The 25671-nt window shown below is 34.1% G+C and overlaps 1 protein-coding gene across 2 annotated transcripts in view; it reads left to right on the forward strand.

Moving 5' to 3' along the window:
• LOC136037302 (autophagy-related protein 16-1-like) overlaps nucleotides 1-25671 on the forward strand; it is a 226882-nt gene that overhangs the window by 119871 nt on the left and 81340 nt on the right. For both annotated transcript variants that reach the window (XM_065719949.1, XM_065719950.1), the window contains one exon: nucleotides 14078-14198. In XM_065719949.1, the coding sequence (XP_065576021.1) occupies nucleotides 14078-14198 (121 nt within the window). The remainder of the gene's footprint in view (nucleotides 1-14077; nucleotides 14199-25671) is intronic.

Genomic DNA, 25671 nt, shown 5'->3' on the forward strand with positions numbered 1-25671 from the left:
ATCTTGTGCTTTAGAACTCTCATTTTAAATCCCGACCAGATCTGTTGACGTTGGGGGAGTTGGAGGGGGACACCGGATTTCTTGGAAACCGTGAAAATTGAGGTGTCTTTGTCTTACGAATGGGTGATCGGATCTTAATGAAACTTGATATATAGAAGGATTTTATGTCTCAGATGGTCCATTTTCAATTCGAATCGGATCCGAGAACATAGGGGGCTAAAGGGAGGAAACAAAATCTTGGAAACCGGAAATCGCGGAAAACGCTTAGAGTGGAGAGATTGGGATGAAACTTGATGGGAAGAATAAGTACAAGCTACAGATACGTGATTGATATAATTGGAACGGATCCGTTCTCTTTGGGGGAGCTGGGGGGTAGTTAATTTGTAAAAACTGAGGTATTTTTAACTTAAGAACGGGTGACAGGTAAAGTTAGCGCCTTCTCGTTTCTCTTATCTTGTATGATGGAAAGGTAATGGTCCCCGGCATCATTTAATGCTAAAAACATGTTTTACTGATGACGGCTGTTGATCATCTAGCTAAAATATTCGCTTAGATTGTATTCACTTTGTTATTCACTGTCTTCACAAATTTCACTTTCTTCTCAAATTTCCTCATTATCTTTTTTTTCTGAGGGGTCGGTCTCTCTCAGAAGTAATGCTCACCTGGTGGCACGTGCCAAGTGTGGTGAAACTGTGCGGCACACGTGGCGCTCGTAGATATACACTAGATGGCGGGAAGTCAGTGTCTTCTCGCTTCTCTTATAGTGTGTGACGGAAAGACAATGGTCTCCGGCATTATGTAATGCTAGAAACATGTTCTAGAAACTTTTTTGATATTTTCTTTCTCTGTTGACGGCTGTTGATTATCTAGCTAAAAATCGCTTAGATCATATTCACTGTGTCATTCACTGTCTTCACGAATTTCCTCGTTGTGTTCTCTCCAAGGGGTCGCTATTTCTCAGAAGTAATGCTCACCTGGTGGCACGTGCCAAGTGTGGCAAAATTGTGCGGCACACGTGGCTTTCCTAGATATACACTAGATGGCGGAAAGTCAGCGCCTTCTCGCTTCTCTTATCTTGTATGATAGAAAGTCAATCGTCTCCGGCATCATTTAATGCTAGAAACATGTTCTAGAAACTTTTTGTTAATATTTTCTTTCACTGTTGACGGCTCTTGATTATCTAGCTAAAAAATTCGCTTTGATCATATTCACTGTGTTGTTCACTGTCTTAACTAATTTCCTCGTTACCTTCTCTCCGAGTGGTTGGTATCTTTCAGAAGCAATGCTCACCGGGTGGCACGTGCCAAGTGTGGTGAAGCTGCGCGGCACACGTGGCGTTCCTAGGTATACACTAGGGGGCGGAAAGTCAGCGCCTTCTCGCTTCTCTTATCTTGTATGACGGAAAGGAAATGGTCTCTGTCATTATTTAATTCTAGAAACATGTTCTAGAAACATTTTTGGATATTTTCTTTCACTGATGATCGCTGCTGATTATATAGCTAAAATATTGGCTTAAATTGTATTCACTGTTTTATTCACTATCTTCACAAATATCATCGCTATCTTCTATCCAAGGGGTCACTATCTCTCAGAAGTAATGCTCACCGGGTGACACGAGCCAAGTTTGGCGAAACTGTGCGCTACTCGTGGCGTTCCTAGATATATACTAGGTGGAGGAAAGTCAGCGCCTTCTTGCATCTCTTATTTTGTATGTTGGAAAGGCAGTGTGGTCTCCGTCATTATTTAATGCCAGAAACATGTTCTAGAAAAATATTTTTATATTTTCTTTCGCTGATGACAGCTGTTGATTTATAGCAGAAATATTCGCTTGGGCTATATTCACTGTCTTATTCAGTGGCTTCACAAATTTCGTCGCTATCTTCTCTTCGAGCGGTCGCTATTTTTTTTTTTTTTTATAAATTTATATGCACCGGGTGGCGTGTCTCAAGCGTGGCGGAACTGTTCCAATTCTTTTTGGGAGTGTGCCAGAGGTTCTGGGGAGTGTGCCAAGCGTGATGGAACTGCGTGGCACATGCAGTGTTCTTAGATATACACCAGCTGGCCGGAAGTCAATGCCCTCTCAGATCTCTTATTTTGTATGATGGAAAGGCAGTGTTGTCTCTGTGATTATTTAATGCTAGAAACATGATCTATAAACATGTCTTATATTATATTGCGGTGATGACGAATATTGATTATATAGCAGAAATATTCGCTTTGGCTGTATTAACTTTCTTCACAAATTTTCTCATTATCTTCTATTTGAGGCGTTGCTGTCTCTCAAAAATCGTGTACACCGGGTGGCGTGTATCAAGCGTGGTGGAGCTGTGTTAAGTGCTTTGTGGAATGCGCCAAATGTTTTGGGTCTGTGCCAAGAGTGGTGGAAATGTGCCAAGTGTTTTTGTGGAGTGTTTCGAATGTTTTGGGGACTCTGCCAAGCGTATAGAACTCTGCCAAGCATTTTGTGGAGATCATGCCGAGCATGGCGGAACTATGCGCCAAACGTGGCGTTCCTAAATATACACCAGGTGGCAGGAAGTCAGCATCCACTCGTTTCTCTTATTTCGTATAATGGGAAGGTAGTCTCTGCTTTTATTTAATGCTAGAAACGATGTTTTAAGCTTGTTACAAATTATTTTTATGGGGATTTTATTAGCATGAAAGGTTATTGTATCATCGTGGGAAATTAATTTTCTTCTTTTTAGCTTTGCGCTTGATTTCCATCCTTGAAGAATTTAGAAACAACAGGTGGTTTGTTTCTTCTGCTTTGATAGTGTTAACAATTTACCGTTGATTTTTGCGTAAAATTTACCAATCATCCCATGTGTGATGGTTACATTTTTTCTCATTTATTTTTCATTATACTTGTCAGCTTTTGAGTTATTAACAGAACGTTGACCTTTTTTTTGTATTAAAATCTGTTATAAAACATTAGTTTTTGCAAAAGGATATGAATTATACTGAATTTGACTAATAACCTGTCTATACTATTCCTTACATTTAGGCGACTAAACCACAGGAATCGAAGAAAAATATTGTCTTGAATTTTTTTTTTACACTTTTTTATGGCATGTCAATCCATCATATAATTTGTCCCTTTTTATTCTTTTAAGCAGCCTCATACACTTTTTTTCTTTACAGTCTTTGAACAGGGAAAAACTAAGTCTAAAATCGAAGGACATATATTACATTAAAATTAGCTAGAAAATGTCTGTTTTATTCTTGCTGTTCAGCGGATTCTAAATCAGATATTTCTAGTTTCGAACAGAACATTGACCTTTTTTGATTAAAATCTTTCATAATTTTTTTTTCGTCAAAGGATATAAATTTTTATCAAAATTTGCTAATATATCGTCTATACTATTCCTACTGCTTCGCCAATATTAAACCACAGGTATCGGAGAAAAATATTGACATGCATTTTTTATTGTACATTTTTTTTATGTATAGTTTTTCAGTTCGCCTTGTAATCTATCGTTTTTTGTCATTACTAGTAGTTTGATATCTGTTATTTTTTCTGTTTATTCTTCGAACAGGAAAGAATGTTTAGGAATAAAACAAAAGTATGTAGATTATATAAAGATTGACCAGAAATGTGTCAATATTATCCATACTGTTTAGCTTATTCCAAACCAAATGTATCGAAGATAAATAATGAATTCCATTTTTTCACATTTTTTTTTATCGTAAGCTGTGTCAATCCATCTTGTAATTTGTCCTCTTTTTTATCATTTTAAGCTTATAAACTTTTTTTTTCTTTATAGTCTTTGAACAGAAAAAAAAAACTAAGGATAAAATCGAAGAACGTATATTATATTAAAAGGATTTGAAAAGTGTCTATTCTATCCCCACTGTCCAGCGGAGTCTAAACCACAGATTTGAGTTTCGAACTGAACATTGGCCTGTTGTTGCATTAAAATATGTTGTAAAATGTTTACTTCTATGTAAGGATACAAATTATATCAAAATTGACTAATATCCTGTCTATACTATTCCTACTGTTTAGCCGAATCGGAACCAAAGGTATCGAAGAAATATATTGACAGGTATTATTTTTCCAAAAATTTGTTTTATATATATATATATATATATATATATATATATATATATATATATATATATATATATATATATATATATATATATATATATATATATATATATATATATATATATATATATATATATATACTAGCTGTTGGGGTGGCGCTTCGCGCCACCCCAACACCTAGTTGGTGGGGGCGCTTCGCGCCCCCCCAAGCCCCCCCGCGCGCGTAAGTCGTTACGCGCCATATTAGTTACGCGCCATTGTAGTTGTGTCCCTATGACCCACCTGTGAATATAGATAGATATATATATATATATATATATATATATATATATATATATATATATATATATATATATATATATATATATATATATATATATATATATATATATATATATATATATATATATATATATATATATATATATATATATATATATATATATATATATATATATATATATGTTTTTAACTACGTAAAACTTGCGAATATACAACATTCTTTGCTGTCCCATTGTCTGTGCATATAAATATATTGTCAGGTTTACCGACTCTTGAACATGCAACATATAATGGTCCATGGGAAAACAATCCGTATTCAGCTCTATACCTCATGATTCTAATGATTGCCCTTGAGCTTTGTTGATGGTGATTGCTAATCGACCATTCCCTGAGTCGCCATCGTCATTTATATATCCCCCTGTGCACCCCGGCGTCCCCTTTGTAGTTATGTCCCTTTGTCCCGGTCGTCATTTATATTCCCTGTGTCCCGGTCGTCATTTGTGTCCCGGTGTTCCAGTCTGTGATTTCTCTTTGAGTGTCCCGGGCGTCATTTATATTCCTTGTGTCCCGGTGTCCCGGTCGTCATTTATATCCCCCTGTGCCCCCCGGCGTCCCCATTGTAGTTGTGTCCCTGTGTCCCGGTCGTCATTTATATTCCCTGTGTCCCGGTCGTCATTTGTATCCCGGTGTCCCGGTCTGTATATACATTCGTTTTTTAGTTTTGTTTTTCTCCTTTATTTTTTTCCTTTTTTCTTTTTTTTTCTTTTTTAGTTTATTTAGATTTTTAGATTTTTTAGTTTTTTTATTAGTTTTTAGTTTTTTTGTAGTTTTTACCATTTTTTTAGTTTTTTTAGTTTTTTTTTTTTACTTATGTCCTGGTCGTCATTTATACTCCCTGTGTCCCGGTCGTCATTTGTGTCTCGGTGCTTTGTTGATTGCTAATTTATATTATATTTATATTTATATTTTTTATATTTATTAATATTTTGTTAGTTTTCTTTTTCTCTTATTTTTCAGTTTTTTCCTTTTTTTAGTTTTTTCTTTTTTAGTTTTTAGTTTTTTTTTTGTTTTTTACCTTTTTTTAGTTTTTTTAGTTTTTTTAGTTTTTTAGCTTTTTTAGTTTTTTTATTAGTTTTTAGTTTTTTTTAGTTTTTGCTTTTTTTAGTTTTTTCAGTTTTTTTTAGTTTTTAGTTTTTTACCTTTTTTTAGTTTTTTTTAGTTTTTTTGCTTTTTTAGTTTTTTTTCTTTTTAGTTTTTTTTGTAGTTTTTATCTTTTTTAGTTTTTTTTTCTTCTTTTGTATTAGTGTGAAATAATTCAGACGTCATATGCGGACAAACACGACGTCACTCGACAGACAGACAGACAGACATAACCCACAAACAACTTATTTTTATATATATTTATTCATATTTTTTTAGTTTTCTTTTTCTCTTTTATTTTTCAGTTTTTTCCTTTTTTTTAGTTTTTTTCTTTTTTAGTTTTTAGTTTTTTTTAGTTTTTTACCTTTTTTTAGTTTTTTTTAGTTTTTTTAGTTTTTTAGCTTTTTTAGTTTTTTTATTAGTTTTTATTTTTTTTGTAGTTTTTGCCTTTTTTTATTTTTTTCAGTTTTTTTTTAGTTATTAGATTTTTACCTTTTTTTAGTTTTTTTTAGTTTTTTAGCTTTTTTAGTTTTTTTTCTTTTTAGTTTTTTTGTAGTTTTTACCTTTTTTAGTTTTTTTCTTCTTTTGTATTAGTGTGAAATAATTCAGACGTCATATGCGGACAAACATGACGTCACCTGATCCACAGATCCACACACAGACGACTTATTTTTATATATATAGATATATATATATATATATATATATATATATATATATGTATATATATATATATATATATATATATATATATATATATATATATATATATATCAGATGTCAACTCACCTTGTAATTTTTTCTTTACTTTTATCATTATAAGTAGCTTTGTACCTGTTTTTTCCTGTATATTCTTTGAATCGAAAAAAAAAATGATAAAAAAGTACGTAAATTATAATAAAATTTACTAGAAAAGCATCTATGGCCTACTATCCGTACTGTATAACTGATTCTAAACCACATGTATCGAAGAAAAATATTGACTTTTTTTGCACTATTCGGATTTTTTTTTTTTTTTTTTTAGTATGTCAATTCGCCTTGTAATTTATCCTTTTTTTATCGTTATAAGCAGCTTTACTCCTGTTTTTTCCTGCATATTCATTGAACAGGAAAGACACATTTAAGGATAAAACAGAAGTACGTAAATTATATTAAAATTGTCTAGAAACGCGTCTATCCCTTCTGTTTAGCTGACTCCAAACCATATGCATCAAAGCAAAAATATTGACTTTTGTTTTACACCAATCTGATTTTCTTATGCCAAATAAATTTTTAATTTTCTTAAGGGCCAAATAAAGGGCGACTGGGGCGATTTGGCCCAATCGGGCCCCACATTTGAAATGGCCCCGCGTTACCATCAAAATGAATAACTTTTTTCTATTTAAAGCAAATTGTTTTTGACTATAAGGGATAAATTATTATTTATTTGGATAATAAAAAATATATTTATTTTACGTATGCATTACTGGATGAGATTTATTTATGTACTTATTATTATACAGTAAATACTTTATAATGTAGAATACTGATAACTGTAAATTTTCATGTCAAATTTATTGAATTTAATCGGCATAGGCCTATATTAGAGAGATCTTGCACTACCTACTTGAACTACTTGACGTATATAAAGTACTATGCAGGTATATTTTATTTAAATATTTAGTATATAGAGGGCCCCGCAAAAAAATCTAGTCGGCCCCCTCACCTATTCAGTCTTAAAACGAGAAAAACTTAAGTTTAATATGCAAATCAAGCTTAAAACGAACAAAATTTACAACAGACAAGAGTTTGGCTACTGCCCCCTTCGCTAACTGTAAAAGTATAAAGCTTACTGCGTTATTAGCGCTTTACTGAAAACTACATATGTCTTTAACAGTCTTTGAAAGGACTAGTAAAATTAAACTAAATATTTGATATATAGTTATGTTAATTGCTGAAGGCTCATCAGTTCAAGATTTTTTTTAATTATAATTTTCATTTCAATTTTCATTATTGTCACAATTACGAAAGAAAATGTTTGTAATATAATTCGTTTTTAATAAAGCGCCAATGACGCAGGAGGTTTTATACTTTTACAGTTAGGGTAGAGGGCAGTATCTAAAATCTTGTTTGTAGTGAAACTATATTTGTCTTGAACAGTCTTGGAAAGGACTAATAAAATTAAACTGAATATTTGATATATAATTATATTAATTGCAGAAGGGTCATCAGTTCAAGATCTTTTTTGATTGTAATTTTCATTTCATTTCCAATATTGTAATAATTATAAAAGAAAGTTTTCCAAATATTATTCATTTTCAGTAAAGCGCCTATGACGCAGGAGGCTTTATACTTTTACAGTTAAGGAAGAGGACAGTAGCCAAACTCTTGTTTGTAGTGAGTTTTGTTTGTTTTCAGACGATGGTTTTGCTATTACTCCATAGCTGAGATCCCCTATATCCATTGGTCGAATTAGATTTTTGAAATTTGGTTTAAAAATTTTTTTAGATCAAAAGCATGTTGAGAATTGGCAGAAAATTTTGGAAAAGGACAATTTTTGTATTTTTAAGCAAGTTTAGTTCCTTCTCTAAGAAAAGGTCTTTTTACTGACATAATTTTGGCTGGGTAAGCAGACAGATCTCAGACCAATTAATTCAGTGGTGTAAGTATATTATCCTTTTGGTCCAAGTTACAGCTGCAGCTACAAAATCGGTTGTTTTACTGGGAAGATACCCCAATTAATAAAAAATTAAAAGAATTATATGAAGTCAAAATTCAGTCGGTGCAAACTATGGCCTAAGGAGTTTGGGAAAATCCTGGTAAGATAATTGGTAGGAGTAATATATTCTTTCCTTCAGGAGGAAAATCTTTATGATAAAAATATTTATCAATAAGTAGAAAAATTAAAGTTTTGTAAATATTAAATTAATTAGTTAATATAATAAAAAAAGCTAGTCGTTCAAAAAAATAAAATAAAATTAAAATTATTAAAAAGTTAAGTTTCTCATCGCTGATTCAAAAGTGAAGTAAATAAAAGCTTGAAACCATGTAGGAGTGGACCAATTCTTGGTCCTTCAAGCGTTTTAAAATGGTTTTATTTTCACCATTGAAAATTATGTAAAGAAACTTATTGCAGTCCCTTTGCGCTAAAAAGTCTCACATTTTTCATGGGACCTTGTTAAAATAAATTTAAAGCTATTATGATGGTCGTCACGGTAAATTAATTTTCGAATGAGGGCATTGGCGGCTCTATAATATTTTAATGACAGGGCAATGGCAGTACTTCCCAAGTTGAAGTGCAAAACGTTCTTTTTTTTCTGAAACCAACGGCAATTAATCAATCAAGCCTTTGAGAGCTTTTATAATTAGCATACGTTTTGAAATTGGCACTATTATACCTTTTTAAATTAATTTGCGAATGATGGTGCTGACGGCTATCATATACGGCTATATTTTAAATGACAGTGTAAAGATTATACTTCCCCAGTTGATGTGTTTTTTTTTTGTTTTTATTTTTTTTTAATGAATGACAATTTTTCAGTTAAGTATTTCAATGCTCCTTTAACTAATATTTTTTTTCTAACTACACATGTTTTACGTTTTATAATTAATTTTGCGAATGAGGGCATCTTTTTTTTTCAGTATCAATTCTCCAAGCAAGCATTTCGATGCTTCTGTGATTAGCATTCTTCTCATTACCACTATTCAACCTTTTTAAATTAATTTGCGAATGAGGGTTTTGACGGCTATCATATACTGCAATATTCTAAATGACAGCGAACGACTGTACTTCCCAAGTTGATGTGTTTTTTTGTTTTTTTTATAATGAATAACGATTTTTCAATGAAGTACTTCAATACTCATTTAACTAATATTTGTTTTCTAATTACATCTATTTTACCTTTCACAATTAATTTTGGGATAGGGGGCATTGACGGCTGTTATAAATTGTAATATTTTTATTGACAGCTCTGAGTCTATGCTTCCTAAGTTGCTTCCACTATTCAACCTTTTAAAATTAATTTGCATATTAGGGCATTGATGGCTGTTATAGACAGTAATATTGTTAATGACAGTGATTCAACTAGGTTCCCGAGTTGAAGTGTGATAGTTTATTTTTAAAATTAAAGACAGTTAGTCAATCAAGCCTTTAAATACTACTATAATTAGCATTTTATTTTCAAATCACCACTGCTTTACGTCTAGAATTAGTTTACAAATGAGGCATTGGTGGCTGTTATAGACGGTAATATTGTTAATGACAGTGATTCAACTAGGTTCCCGAGTTGAAGTGTGATAGTTTATTTTTAAAATTAAAGACAGTTAGTCAATCAAGCCTTTAAATACTTCTATAATTAGCATTTTATTTTCAAATCACCACTGCTTTACGTCTAGAATTAGTTTACAAATGAGGCATTGGTGGCTGTTATAGACGGTAATATTGTTAATGACAGTGATTCAACTAGGTTCCCGAGTTGAAGTGTGATAGTTTATTTTTAAAATTAAAGACAGTTAGTCAATCAAGCCTTTAAATACTTCTATAATTAGCATTTTATTTTCAAATCACCACTGCTTTACGTCTAGAATTAGTTTACAAATGAGGCATTGGTGGCTGTTATAGACGGTAATATTGTTAATGACAGTGATTCAACTAGGTTCCCGAGTTGAAGTGTGATAGTTTATTTTTAAAATTAAAGACAGTTAGTCAATCAAGCCTTTAAATACTTCTATAATTAGCATTTTATTTTCAAATCACCACTGCTTTACGTCTAGAATTAGTTTACAAATGAGGCATTGGTGGCTGTTATAGACGGTAATATTGTTAATGACAGTGATTCAACTAGGTTCCCGAGTTGAAGTGTGATAGTTTATTTTTAAAATTAAAGACAGTTAGTCAATCAAGCCTTTAAATACTTCTATAATTAGCATTTTATTTTCAAATCACCACTGCTTTACGTCTAGAATTAGTTTACAAATGAGGCATTGGTGGCTGTTATAGACGGTAATATTGTTAATGACAGTGATTCAACTAGGTTCCCGAGTTGAAGTGTGATAGTTTATTTTTAAAATTAAAGACAGTTAGTCAATCAAGCCTTTAAATACTACTATAATTAGCATTTTATTTTCAAATCACCACTGCTTTACGTCTAGAATTAGTTTACAAATGAGGCATCGGTGGCTGTTATAGACGGTAATATTGTTAATGACAGTGATTCAACTAGGTTCCCGAGTTGAAGTGTGATAGTTTATTTTTAAAATTAAAGACAGTTAGTCAATCAAGCCTTTAAATACTTCTATAATTAGCATTTTATTTTCAAATCACCACTGCTTTACGTCTAGAATTAGTTTACAAATGAGGCATTGGTGGCTGTTATAGACGGTAATATTGTTAATGACAGTGATTCAACTAGGTTCCCGAGTTGAAGTGTGATAGTTTATTTTTAAAATTAAAGACAGTTAGTCAATCAAGCCTTTAAATACTTTTATAATTAGTATTTTATTTTCAAATCACCACTGCTTTACGTCTAGACATAGTTTACAAATGAGGCATTGGTGGCTGTTATAGACGGTAATATTGTTAATGACAGTGATTCAACTAGGTTCCCGAGTTGAAGTGTGATAGTTTATTTTTAAAATTAAAGACAGTTAGTCAATCAAGCCTTTAAATACTTCTATAATTAGCATTTTATTTTCAAATCACCACTGCTTTACGTCTAGAATTAGTTTACAAATGAGGCATTGGTGGCTGTTATAGACGGTAATATTGTTAATGACAGTGATTCAACTAGGTTCCCGAGTTGAAGTGTGATAGTTTATTTTTAAAATTAAAGACAGTTAGTCAATCAAGCCTTTAAATACTTCTACAATTAGCATTTTATTTTCAAATCGCCACTGCTTTACGTCTAGAATTAGTTTTCAAATGAGACATTGGTGGCTGTTATTGACGGTAATATTGTTAATGACAGTCCTGCAACTTGTGTCTTCAAAGTTGAAATGAATTTTTCTTCTTCTTCATCAACGATAATTTTCTAATCGAGCCTTTCAATGAGTCTATAATTAGCATTTATTCTGAAATTACCACTATTGTAGTCTTTTAAAGCAACTTTCGAATGACGATACTGACGAATCTCGAAGATTCCAATGACGAAGACTGCAATATTTTAATGGCAGTGCAATAGGGATGCATCTACGCTTTAAATAGAAAATAAGGCATTTAAGTTCCTGACAATTAGTCTGTCAGCCTTTGAATACTTAAATAATTATACTTTTGAAAATCAGGGACAGATCTAGAGCAAAATATTTGGGGGTGGGGCATTGTGAAAGGGCACCAATAAGCAAAATCTTGGGGAGCAATGTGAAAGGGCGCCAATAATTGACCAAATTGACTAGTTTATTTTAAAACTGAGTGAAAAACAGAAAAAAAAGAAAAAAGGGGGCCAGAAAAATCTTTGTTGGGGGATACTCCACCTCCTCTGAATCCACCATTGTTGCAAATTACTGCTATATTATCCTTTTAAATATATTGATGCCTTAGAAACATCTGCATATTAGTTCATTTTTATAGAATTTTAAAGAAACGTAGCTTAAAAAACGTAAAACTCAAATATATCTTTATTTATAAATGGAACAAATCAAACTTGAACCATAAAACAAGTTAAAGAAAAATAAAGGGCCTATGGACTATAAAAGATCATTAAAGTATTTTTGACCATAAAGCCAGCATAATAAGTACAAAGTATTCCTGTATGCTAACGAAATACGGTTCTGAAACGAACCAGCGAACGAACGCTCGTCCGAACATCAAGAACGAATTATCGAGTTTTTAATAAAAACTGATTCGTGATAAAAAAAAACAAAAAAAAGGCCATTTGTAGCTGATTCAAGGATGACTTTTGACTTTTTTTTACTTTTATTTACAAAAATATATAAATATATAAATATATATATATATATATATATATATATATATATATATATATATATATATATATATATATATATATATATATATATATATATATATATATATATATATATATATATATATATATATATATATATAATACAACAACAAAAGAGATAATAATGAGGACTTTTTTCCCAAAACAAGCCCAATATCAAAAGAACTATCAGATTAGCTGCAGAGAAGGCAAATATCGCAATAAGAAATCATTCCAATATTTAATAAATACAGTTAGTGAAATGAATGAACCTTTTTATCTTGCAAAATGTTAGCTTTTATCAGACAGTCTTGGCTGAACTTTTCGTTAAGAAGTAATGATGCCAAGGCTATTTTAAAATAAAAACAAATGGATTTTTAACTGAGAACTTTTATTGTAAGTGTTTTATTGTTTTTATTTTTTCTTAGCTGAAGACGGCCCTTAGATATAGGGCCGAAATATTCAAATAGGTTTTGTTGGTTCACTGTCTTGGGAAAAAAGTCCTCATTATTCTCTCTTTTGTTGTTGTATTATGGAAAGGCAGTGTGGTTTTCGTCATTATTTATATATATATATATATATATATATATATATATATATATATATATATATATATATATATATATATAATAAAAAATGATAAATTAAACAAAAATATAAACTATTACAGATATAAATTACTAGGCAAGGGAAAAATGCAAATTTTGCTAACGCATAGCGATTAACTACTTAATCATTCTAAGACATCCTAAATTAACAGTAATGATAAAAAAAATCTACATAAATGTTTCTAGCAGCATCCTACAGTAATTAAAATAATAATGAAAGGAAAAAGAAAAAAGACAATCACCTTCTCTCAAACACTCCCAGGGTAACAACCTTCATCCAAAAATACAACTGGTAACTATTATCTTGATTAGTCTTAATATTAAAATGTTATTTTGAAAACAAATTTATGGGAATTTCAAAATTATTCAAATGAATTCATGTCATATTGATTTGAGGATTGGAAGCACAGCACGAATATATATTCAGTAGCGAAAAGTTGCTTAAAAAAAGACACATTATAGCGCGCTGAATGGGAAGTACCGAGTGCGTCAGAACAATAATTTCAATTCTTCACTGGTTGTTATCTTCCTCGTTCATATCTTCTTTTCAATTTTTTTGTTTTGTTGTTTTAAGAATTTTACAGTGTTTCCTCCTGAGCAGTGGCGTAATTCCGTCAAAAACCTTGGGATAGGGGCAAAGTTGGAGCAAATTTCCGAAATCAAGTAAAAATGAAAGTGAAACTGAAAATGAGCATTAAAGTAACAAAAAAGGTAAAGATGTACTAAAGAAAATTGACCCGTTCTTATGGATGCTTGAATTATCCTGGCTTATCTTAGTTTTAACAAGAATTTTGAAGAAACTAAATATTAGCTGTGGGGCAAACTGAGGTCTAGGGGCAAGATTGGAATCGTGGAACGGGGAAACCTAAGTCCGGGAGGGGAAGCTGCCCCTTGCCCTATACCAAATCACGCCCTTTCTCCTGAGGAGGAGTCACTCTGTATAGATGGAATGGAAACGAGGCCATAGAAGATATCAAAAATAGAACAAGGTTGACTTCATATCTTTGTGTAAGGATTTCAGTGTCAAATGAGTTGACTTTTTTCATATTATCAGCTTAACGGCCATCTTTTTGCAGCACACATTAACTGGTCACACGAACAAAGTCTTAGCCGCACGTTTTTTGGGTGACCCTACCAAAGCTGTTTCTGGTAGCTACGATAGAACAATCCGAATCTGGGATCTGAGACAGAAATCATGTGAGTTAACTGCATTTGTTTGTTAATTTTTGTTTTCAGTTCAATTGTTTTGAAAATTTTACTCGAGATGAAACATTACAAAAAAAGAACATGAGAAAGAATTCTTTCCATATACCGGCAGGCACGCTGCAGCGTTGCCTACAATAATGCCATAAGGGCCATAATGCCATAAGGGGCATACAATACAATAAAAAAAAGGTAAAGGATACGGCATTAGACTTTACAGTCCGTACCGGCGGTGCTGATCTCCGTTTCTTGGCCCTTCAGCCAGGAAGTGCAATGGGGGGCTGGGGGTCAGCCATCCTGTGCTTTCGCACACCCTTCCTGTTTACCTTCCCCAGATTTCTCCAGGTACCCATTTAGAGCTGGGTCGACTCTGGCTAAGCTTACAGAGTCACGCCACTGACCCCCGTCCCAAACTGAAGAATTGGGTACACTGGGATTCGAACCCGCGTCCTCTCAGACAAGGGATCCCGAATCCAGCGCACCAACCCACTAGGCCAGGACGATACAATAAGGGCCATAATGCCATAAGGGTCATACAATACAATAAGGGCCATAGTGCCATAAGGCTTCAATTTAACTTCACATGGAAGGGGTGGTCGCAATGATGCAATTAGCTTTAACATTTAATGGTTAGGGGAGGAAAAACTAGCCAAACGCCTGTTTGTAGTAATTTCTATTCGTTTTAAGTTCGACTTGAATATTCAATTTAGTTTTTACTCGTTTTATAATATATTTATTTATCTATATTTTTACATGCTATCTTTATGTTTGTGATCGTTTATTTTAATTTTTGGTCGTTTTGGGATCGAAATATTATAGTAACTTATTTCCGCTGGTGGTCCGCAGGAGCGACATTAAAACTTAAAACGAACAGAGATTACTCCGTTTATGAAAGGGGCTTTTCCTCCTCAACGCCCCGCTCTTTACGCTAAAGTTTGACTCTTTCTGTTAAATCTACTTTTTAAAACAGTAAAAAACTTTGGCGTAAAGAGCGGGGCGTTGAGGAGGAAAAGCCCTTTTCATATACGGGGTAATTTCTGTTCGTTTTAAGTTTTAATCTCGCTCCTTACTTTCAGTTAGAATTTTTTTTATTTAATTTCTGGACGTTTTTATGGCACTTGGTATTAACCAAGTGACATATAGCGATCTCAAATTCTGTCGGTCTGTCTGTCGGTCTGTCCTGGTTTCGCTACTTTAGGCACTTCCAGGTAAGCTAGGACTACAAAATTTGGCAGGCGTACCAGGGACCAGACCAGATTAAATTAGAAATAGTCAGTTTCCCGATTTGACCATTTGAGGGGGAGTGAGGGGCCGGTTAATTCGGAAAAAATAGAAAAAATGAAGTATTTTTAACTTACGAACGGGTGATGGGATCTTAATGAAATATGATGTTTGGAAGGATATCGTGTCTCAGAGCCCTAGTCCTAGATACATGATCGACATAACTGGAACAGATCTGCTCCCTTTGGGGGAGTTGGGGGGAGGGAGGGTTAATTCTAAAAAAATAGAAAAAATGAGGTATTTTTAACTTACGAAAGACTGATCGTATCTTAATGAAATTTCATATTTAGAAGGACTTCGAAACTCAGATCTCTTATTTTAAATCACATTGGGGGGAGTTGGAGGGGGGAACCTAAAATCTTGAAAAACGCTTAGAGTAGAGGCATCGGGATGAAACTTGGTGGGAAAAATAAACAGAAGTGCTAGATACGTTATTGAAATAACCGCAAAGGATCTGCTTTGTTCGGGGGAGTTGGGGTGGGGGGACGGCTAATTCTGAAAAATTAGAAAAAATGAGGTATTTTCATAATTCGAAGGAGTGATCAGATCTTAATAAAATGTGAAATTTGGAAGCATATCGTGTCTCAGAGCTCTTATATTAAATCCCGACTGGATCTGGTGACATTGGGGGGAATTGAGGGGGGAACCTAAAATCTTGGAAAACCCTTAGAGTGGAGGGATCGCGATGAAACTTCGTGGGAAAAATAGGTACAAGTACTAGATACGTGGTGGACATAACCGGAGCGTATCGTTCTCTTTGGGGAAGTGGGGGGGGGGAGTGTTAATTCTGAAAAACTGGAAAAATGAGGTATTTTAACTTACGAAGGAGTGATCGAATCAAAATGAAATTTGATGTTTGGAAGGATATCACGTCTCAGAGCTCTAATAGCCTTATCTGGCACGGCATATATAAATTCAGATTTGAATTTTCTATTAAAAACTCTGTTGATTATGATATACCACCTGACAGATGGAAAAGATTCACCACAGGATAAGGCCACACAAAAAGCCCCTTAAAAACTTCTATTAAAATATGTAAGGCGTGAAAATCCTACCTGTTACGGTATTTGTTAAAGTTTCTTTGGGTTTTACGCTAAAAACTATATCACCCATGATATAATCAAATTTAACATTGTATATTAAAATACAAAATCTGCCTTAAAGTACCAAGGACATCATAATCAAAACATACATGTCTTCCCTATCGGGTTGAAGAGAAGCATGGATACTTCGCAGATCAGACTGGTATGTTCGACGTAAAGTGTTCCGAGGTCTTCCCCATTTTTGACTTCCCACTTCTTCGTCAAAAGAATATTTCATTTTTTTCGTTTCTGAAATAGTAACTTACGAAGGCTATTCAGTATTATTCAGTATATTCAGTATATTATTATTCAGTATATTCAGTAAGGCTATCACATTTTTTTTCGATAGTTTGAAAGTTGAACCAGATTGATGCCTCAATTTTCTCTTTTTCTTGATCCTTTTTTGCTCTATTCCATGGCCTCATCCAGGAAGGGTAACCGGGTTTGACCCCCCCCTAAAATTTTCTTCTGACTCGTAAGAAGTAACAAAAATACATATAAACAAATTTTGATGCGTCTTGTGAAGTTTTTGTGCCCTCCAAAATACCCCCCACCCGAAACCCCCCTCCCCAGGGCAAAAAATCTGGAAACATCCTTGTCTATTCTCAGTCTTGGCTCTTCGTTATCGTTTCTCGCGTCATATGTTCATGCTTTCGTTGTTTTTCTCCTCTCTTTCAATATGCTAGCTCTGTTGTTTACACCGTTTTGCTCATTTATTGATCGATTATCAGTTGATTCATTGGTCAATTTAATGTCTATTGAATAATGGGCCACTGTAATTCCGTTAGTTTGCCTCCTTCATGCGACAGTGCAAAAAAAAAAAAAAAAAAAAAAAAAAAAAAAAAAAAAAAAAAAAAAAAAAAAAAAAAAAAAAAAAAAAAAAAAAAGGCTTCAGATGACAGAAGTGAGGCAGAACTGTTACGTGAGGCGATTAAGGACTTGGGCCAACTTTTTTTTTCTCATCATGGCATTTGCTTTGTCTCGCCAACTCTGAAGAAATTTGTATATATAAAAAAAAATTATTGCTTAGTTCTCCTGCTGTCAGAATTTGTCTTAATGATGCTCACCTTGGTTTGTTATAGCAATTCGCCACACTTTTAGTTCGTCAACCTTGACAGTTCACTGCATCGACCGTGCATCACAGTCCATCACACTATAAAATTCATCATGCGACTCGAAATTATGCACAGTGCATTTTCTGTGGCGAATTGAGAATTCATCTCTCAGATCCCTCTCTCCGTGATAGCGAAAATTAAGTTAAAAGTGAGGGCTTACCTTTATATTTCTTTTTTCGTTTTTTGTCCTGTGGTATAGACTAAATAACTATCTCCTACCCCCTTCCCTAATTAATGTCATTGTAACGTTTACTATATAATTCGGAGGCAAAGTTCATAAAATAGCGCACAAAGTAATCTAAACATTGGCAGGCATATACATAAAAGACGTATGCAGGGATGGATCTTGGGTTCGTGCCTCTCCCAAAATCCTAGATTTTCTTGAATTTCTTAATCTTTTGAGTCAGATTCTCAGCTAATATTTTGTTGTTGTTATTGCTCTCCTCGTGTCATCAAGAAATAAGGTGTCTGGATAAATAATGGATAAATAGCGTTTTCAAAAAAAAAAATCTTGGTTTTAGATGAATCTATAACAAGTTTGAATAGGTATTCAAAGGAATATATCCAGTTTAGATAATCAGTTTGAATAGTTTGAATTTGAATAAAAGTGCCTTGGAAACTGCGTGTTCAAACGGTATCTCTTTTATCCTGTCCCTAAACATGTGACAGAGTTCACACATGGGATTTACTTTAAATGGGATTTTTACTTTGAATATTAATGTATAAAATAATTTGAATAGAATTTCTTTTTTCTTTTTGGAGGGTGTTTTCAGCACTATACGTTTCAAGAGAATGAAACTATGGAGCTCCAAGAAAACGGAGCGAACATATATGAACGAGTGGAAGGGGGCTATTGAAAAGAACTGAGGCGCTTGGGTCAGCTTCGGATCCCTCAATTATTTAGACAGAAAATCCTTGTACGACCCTGGCTTTAACAATGTGTAGCATTTAGAGCTATTTACTAAAATGTCTGAGTATTCATTTCTGTAAAATGGTGCCTTTACCTTGCACGCCTTGCTTCGTACTCAGAATATACTTTTTTAAGTATGCCCGGTCGTTTCTATCAAAACTGAAGCCTCGAAATTTTTACCGAATCCCATCTGGAATCCAAGGGGTGCCCACAAGTTAGAAGGGCTGTCCGGCGTCCTCCAATCGTATTTTTTTTTCAAAAGGGCATACAGTTTGTAATGAAATGAGGTTTCATCTTCCCATGAACCTCCGTTCTATATGATGAGAGCGCCAAAAGAAAAGGAAAAAAGAAAAATGAAAATAGGAAACACATTGTTCTTTACTAGGTCTATGCTAGCGCATTATTTCATTGCTCCGTTTAATTTTGATTGCTTTTATTGGCTAAAATAAGGACTAACTAACTTTTTTATACTTTTCTTTTATATTCTCCTTACCTCTCCTGTAAGTAGCCTAACTGCGAGAGCAAAACTACTTTTTCACCATGGAATTGGGCAAATCCTATCTTATTAAACGAGCAATAATAGTATATCTGTAATTTTTCTCGAAAATGGCATTTTTTTAAAAAATGACATAATTCATTGTGACATAACGATGTAGCTGGAAAATTCCATTTCCTTCTTCCAGCTTCTCTAAAAATTTTCATAAATTGTTTGCTCACTGAAATTAGAGACCCCTCAAGGTTGAAAGTTTTGAGCATAAGCAGGAGGAGTTTGGAAATGCAATCTGTTTGTTGACAAATCAGTTGATTCAGAGCTTTTAGAGAAACACATTCTTGTTTAATACCTGCGTGGTCAATCTCGGATTCTTAATTGCCCTGCATTAGATGCTACGCATTGCGGCAGAAAAACTACAATAATTATTTATTTATTTGGTTCTAACCTATCATACAATACAAAAGTAAACAAAGACGGAGTACATAGAGGAAACGACAAAAATAAAGGAATAAAAAGAAGAAAAAATTGACAACACAACTATCAGAACAATTAATAAAGAACATTTATATAACACTGAACAACTTTTACGTGCCTACGACTTTAAATATCACTGTATAAGAAGGGGATACCATGGATGAAAACTGATGTTGCGATTGTGTTTTGAAACACGCTTTGATAGAGCTATTGCTGGGTCGGCTATTTTATAATTACGGATTAATGCTGAATTTTGGATTCACTGGGGTAAATGAAGTTGTTTACTAGAGGACCAAACTTTGCTAGGTGATCATCGTCTATTAAAAAAATATTTTTTGTAATAAAATGATTGTTCGCTTTTCCGTGTGAAAAATGAACTAGATAGGTCATGACTTCAGGAAAATTCATTTGGGGCCTTAAGTAATTTTGGAAAATTATCTTTCGTAACAATGACGACATAAAATATCAGACGTCCAGCACCTTAATGGCTTTAATTGGTACACCGATTGAAATAAGATGAGATAAAAGTCCTTTTGCGAAAGAGATAAAAAAAACTGTCTTTCTTTCTCATCTGTAGATGGCGTAAAAGAACGTCGAGTCAAATCTGTCGTTTGGCTAGAAACTAAATTATTTAGTTGACATGAACTAAAACTAGAACCAAAATGAACTAGATAGGTCATGACTTCAGGAAAATTCATTTAGGGCCCTAATTAATTTTGGAAAATCTTCTTTCATATGAATGACGTCATAAAATCCCAGACGTCCAGTACCTTAATGGCTTTACTTTCTACACCGAATGAAATAAGATGAAACAAAAGTTGTTTTGCGAAAAAAAAAACACTGTTTTTCTTCTCATCGATTGAAGTTTGGTCACAGAACAAAGATAGGAACAATGTGAAATTTTTCAAGACTTTCTAATTCTTCAAAAATATGGAAGTTTACAATTCTAACTTAAATATTGCGTAAGATTAGCCTACTACGGTTGCCGTGCCCTAAATATGTCTAATCTTCTCAATTATTCTAAGCAATGAGAATCATAATGACTGAACATTATACCATTATTAACCATATGTCAAGTCTCAAGCTGTTTCAGGTCCGTTGACCGATAATATTTAATAGTTATATATAAACGTGTTGCAGGGACAAATCCGGTTCATTTATATAGTTTAGAAAAGGATTGAATACACTCTACTTGTTTTGAGAAAACTTTTATTTTTGACCATGTTTAGTAATTAAACATGTAATTTATCACTAGAAAATACTAAGATAATTATCTATTAGTCATTTTACACTCTAGAATTTGGATCTATAAAATCGGACAATAAACTGTTTATTGCTGTATGTATACGGAGACAATTAGCTTTGGCTCAGTGGAAAACTACATTGTAACTATATTTTAATAAATATTTAGTTGATATTTTGGTTAGGTTAAATTAAATTTTGCAGGTAGCCCCGCTATATTTACCCCCCCCCCCTAATGTGCAAATATGTCCTATCTATTTCCTAAGTATATCATTCGTTTCAACACCGTAACTGTGGATCCAAATACTAGACTATATGCTGGCTAAGACTGGCAGATCCAGGGGTTTGGGGGGAGGGTTCCCCTCCTCTCAAAGATTTTTTTGCACCCTCTTTCCCTGTTATTTTTTCTTTTTTCACATTTTTTTTAGAATAAATTAGTCAATTTAGTCAATTATTGGCACCTTTGTCACACCCCCTTCCCAAGATTTTACTCATTGGCGCCCTTGTCACATCCCCCCCATGATTTTGCTCTAGATCCGGCCCTGCTGGCTAACAGAAAAGTACCGATACTAATTCCTGAGAGACATATTGAACATTGTTTAAGATAGGAAAATAGTATTAGTCAAATCCAAGGAGATTAGCCTTAACTTACTTGCATGAAAACATCTTTTAGATTACTAGTGATGCTCTACTAAAATATCCAATATCATTACTATTATCATAATCTACGAGCTAGCGAAGACTTAGTAAAGAGCTGTTAGTCTCTAATGTATCATACTTTTGTACCGTCAAAATATGTAAAACGGATTACCTTAGTAAGCTAGGGGAAGGCTAACTCGATTGCAAATTATGAAATCCGAGTCCTTGTCTGAACCCTCTTTTTGACCCATAGGGCATCAGGTAAAAGTTTGAAAAAGCTATTTGAAGTAGACTGTGGAAAGCTTCAAAAATATACCTCTAGAGCCCATCTGACACGCACGCCCCCAGGAAAGGATCCCAAATTAAGCAAATGATAATATTCAAACAAAGGGTTCATATACAAATTTAATTAGAAAGATCGGCATGCGTTGTTGAAATTAGATTGTACAAAGGATTTGATCCACATATTTGCTTGTCTCTTGGTCTCAACTTCTTCTCCTATCTTAATAAATAGACAAGTTGCATCTTTTATGATCAGATGATCAGATGATATGAGCAAATGATCAGATGGCTGTCCAAAATCACACCACAGTTTTTATATATGTCACACGTGATGTTTGATTTCCATCAAAGTGGGATTTAACGGTTTTAAAATTACTACACATAAGGGACTGAAATTACAGTTATAGCTGTATTATTGTGTGTTTTCTCCTGGACAAGGACTCAAATCTATTCAAATTTCCTGTTTCAAAAGCCTCAAAGACAAGGGTGTATCCAGGATTTTGTTCGGAGGCTGTGTTTAATTTTACCAGGGACATTTTACATAAAAACTTCAAAAAATGTATTAAAAATTTGATTAAATGCATTTTTTTACGTTTTTATGGAGTCAGACAAAATTTTGGGGAGGGGGTAAAAACCCGGTAAGCCCACCTCCTCTGGATACGACCTTGCTCATAGATACACTTTAATTAGAATCATTGAGTCATTAGCCTGTACCTTGTGAAATATAGATCATGCACAGGTTCCAGTTTACACACTCACATGAACCTGGAACCTGAGGTCCTCCCCCTTCCCAAACATCATAAAAATATATATCTGACACCCGTTTTGACTCTTACAAAGCCAATCCTCATTAGCCCTTCCAAGTGAAGTTACCCAAATGACATCGAAAAGGGTTACAAATCAAGGTGCCCTTACATAAGGCAGGGCTGTTCCAGCCCTGCCAATGTGTGCTAAATATTCATTGAGTTTACGTCACTCGGAGAGCTTATTCATTTAGAAAAAACTAATGCTCATCAAGGCATCTCATACTGAGGAATTCTGTACTTGTCATGGACGATAGTACGTTTCTAAGCAGGTAGCGATACGTTCCTAGACATTAGGAACGTTCCTAGAACGTTCCGATACGTTCCTAGACATTCTTGAATTGCTTCCTAAAAAAATATGTTGTTGCACTTCAATGTAAAGGCCCGTTAGATCTACTACTTTTGGTCAATGATTTCCAGTCGCTTGCTTATAAAACCATATCTTTTGAGTTGCCAATTTCGATGAAAAAATAAATAAATAAATAAATTGCATGCTAAGCATTGACTCTCGTGTAAGCCACAATTTTCAAATAATTCATGAATGGCATATTTATAAACTATTCAGTTGTTCCTAGTTTTTTTTACCTTCGTTTTTGTGGCACTTGGTATTTACCAAGTGACATATAGCGATCACAAATTCTGTCGGTCTTTTGGTCCCAGTTTTGCTAGTTTAGGCATTTCCAGATAAGCTAGGACGATGACATTTTGCAGGTGTATCAGGGGCCAGACCAGATTAAATTAGAAATAGTCGTTTCCCCGATTTGACCACCTTGGAGGTAGTGGGGGACGGTTAATTCGGAAAAATTAGAAAAAATGAGGTGTTTTAACTTGCGAACGGGTGATCGGATCTCAATGAAATTTGATATTTAGAAGAATATTGTGTCTCAGAGCTCTTATTTTAAATACCGAACGGAGCTGGTGACACTGGGGGGAGTTGGAGGGAGAAACCTACAATCTTGGAAAACGCTTAGAGTGGAGGGATTGGGATGAAACTTGGTGGGAAAAATAAGCACAGGTCCTAGATACGCGATTGACATAACCGGAACGGATCCACTCTCTTTGGGGCAGCTAGGAGGGGAGGGTTAATTCTTAAAAATTAGAAAAAATGAGGTTTTTTTTTAACTTATAAGGAGTGATCGGATCTTAATGAAATTTCATATTTAGAAGGACCTCGTAACTCAGATCTCTTATTTTAAATCTGGACTGGATCTGGTGTCATTGGGGGGAGTTGGGGGACCGGAAATCTTCGAAAACACTTAGAGTGGAGAGATCAGGATGAAACTTGGTGGGGAGAATAAGCACAAGTCCAAGATACGTGACTGACATAACCGGACCGGATCTGTTTTCTTTGGGGGAGCTGGGGAGAGGGAAGTTCGGAAAAATTAGAAAAAATTAGGTATTTGTAACTTACGAACAGGTGATCAGATCTTGATGAAATTTGACATTTAGAAGGTCTTGCGCTTTAGTGCTCTTATTTAAAATCCCGACCAGATCCGGTGACATTGGGGAAAGTCCAAGCTACGTGACTGACATAACCGGATCGGATCTGCTTTCTTTGGGAGAGCTGGGGGGAGGGAAGTTCGGAAAAATTAGAAAAAATGAGGTATTTGTAACTTACGAACAGGTGATCAGATCTTGATGAAATTTGATATTTAGAAGGTCTTGCGCTTTAGAGCTCTTATTTAAAATCCCGACCAGATCCGGTGACATTGGGGAGAGTTGGAGGGAAAAACTGGAAATCTTAGAAAGCGTGAAAATTGAGGTTTCTTTAGCTTAAGAATGGGTGATCAGACCTCAATGAAACTCGATATATAGAAAAATCTTATGTCTCAGATACTCCATTTTCAAATCGAATCGGATCCGGGGATATATAGGGTTGGAGGGGGGAAACAGAAATCTTGGAAACCGGAAATCTTGGAAAACGCTTAGAGTGGAGACATCGGGATGAAACTTAATTAAACGAATAAGCACAAGTTCTAGATACGTTATTGACATAATTGGAATGGATCCGCTCTCTTTGGGGAAGTTGGGGAGTGGGGGATATCCATTGCTTTGGCGAGTTCGTTTCTTCTGGACGTGCTAGGATGATAAAAATTGGTAGGCGTGTCGTAGATGGTTGGCCATCTTTTTAACCTACGAATGGGTGGTCGGATCTTAACGAAATTAAATAAAAAAAAGTTTTTTTTTTAACTGAAAGTAAGGAGCGACATTAAAACTTAAAACGAACAGAAATTACCCCGTATATGAAAGGGGCTGTTCCCTCTTCAACGCCCTGCTCTTTGCGCTAAAGTTTGACTCTTTTTCTCACCTCTACTTTTTAAAACAGTAAAAACTTTAGCGTAAAGAGCAGGGCGTTGACGAGGGAACATCCCCTTTCATATACGGGGTAATTTCTGTTCGTTTTAAGTTTTAATGTCACTCCTTACTTTCAGTTAAAAAAACTTGTTTTTTTTATTTAATTTCTGAACGTTTTTTAGTTAATCCATGTTTTGATTTCGGCTGTCAGCAGATGAATAATTAAAGCGAAATTTGCATATTTATTTATTTGGCTATATGGCTTTCCCATAGTTTTGATCGAATGATTGTGAGAAAAAAGGAGGAGGGAGGAGGCCCAGTTGCCCTCCAATTTTTTGGGATCTTAAAAAGGCAACTAGAACGTAACTTACGAATGAGCTTACGTAACAAACTTCTATATTCGTATGTTTTTATTACGTATATGAGAGGGTTAACCCACTCGTCAATTCCTCGGTCTTTACACTAAAGCTTAAATTTTGTCCTCTGAATCACAAAGGCCGTAGAATAAATAGTTGAAATTACCAAAAATACTATAGCGTAAAGAGTGGGGCATTAGGAGGAGGTGAACCCCTTAAATGCGTAATATTTTCTGTTCGTTTTAAGTTTTAATGCTACTCCTTACTTTCAGTTGAAAAAACTTTTTCATATTTCTTTTTTCTTTTTTTTTTAAAATAATGGTAGAAAATGCTGCGTCCCCTTCATGGAAATCTTCTTCCACCATGGCAAATTCCTCCATGGAAAGTTTACCCCACATAACCCCCTCTTCTCAACCCCTCCTCCCAACCAAAAATCTCCCTGAAAACGTATGTACACTTCCCAATTACCATTACTATATGCAAACACTGGTCAAA

The sequence above is a fragment of the Artemia franciscana genome, chromosome 16, assembly GCF_032884065.1.
Source record: "Artemia franciscana chromosome 16, ASM3288406v1, whole genome shotgun sequence".
NCBI lineage: Eukaryota > Metazoa > Arthropoda > Branchiopoda > Anostraca > Artemiidae > Artemia > Artemia franciscana.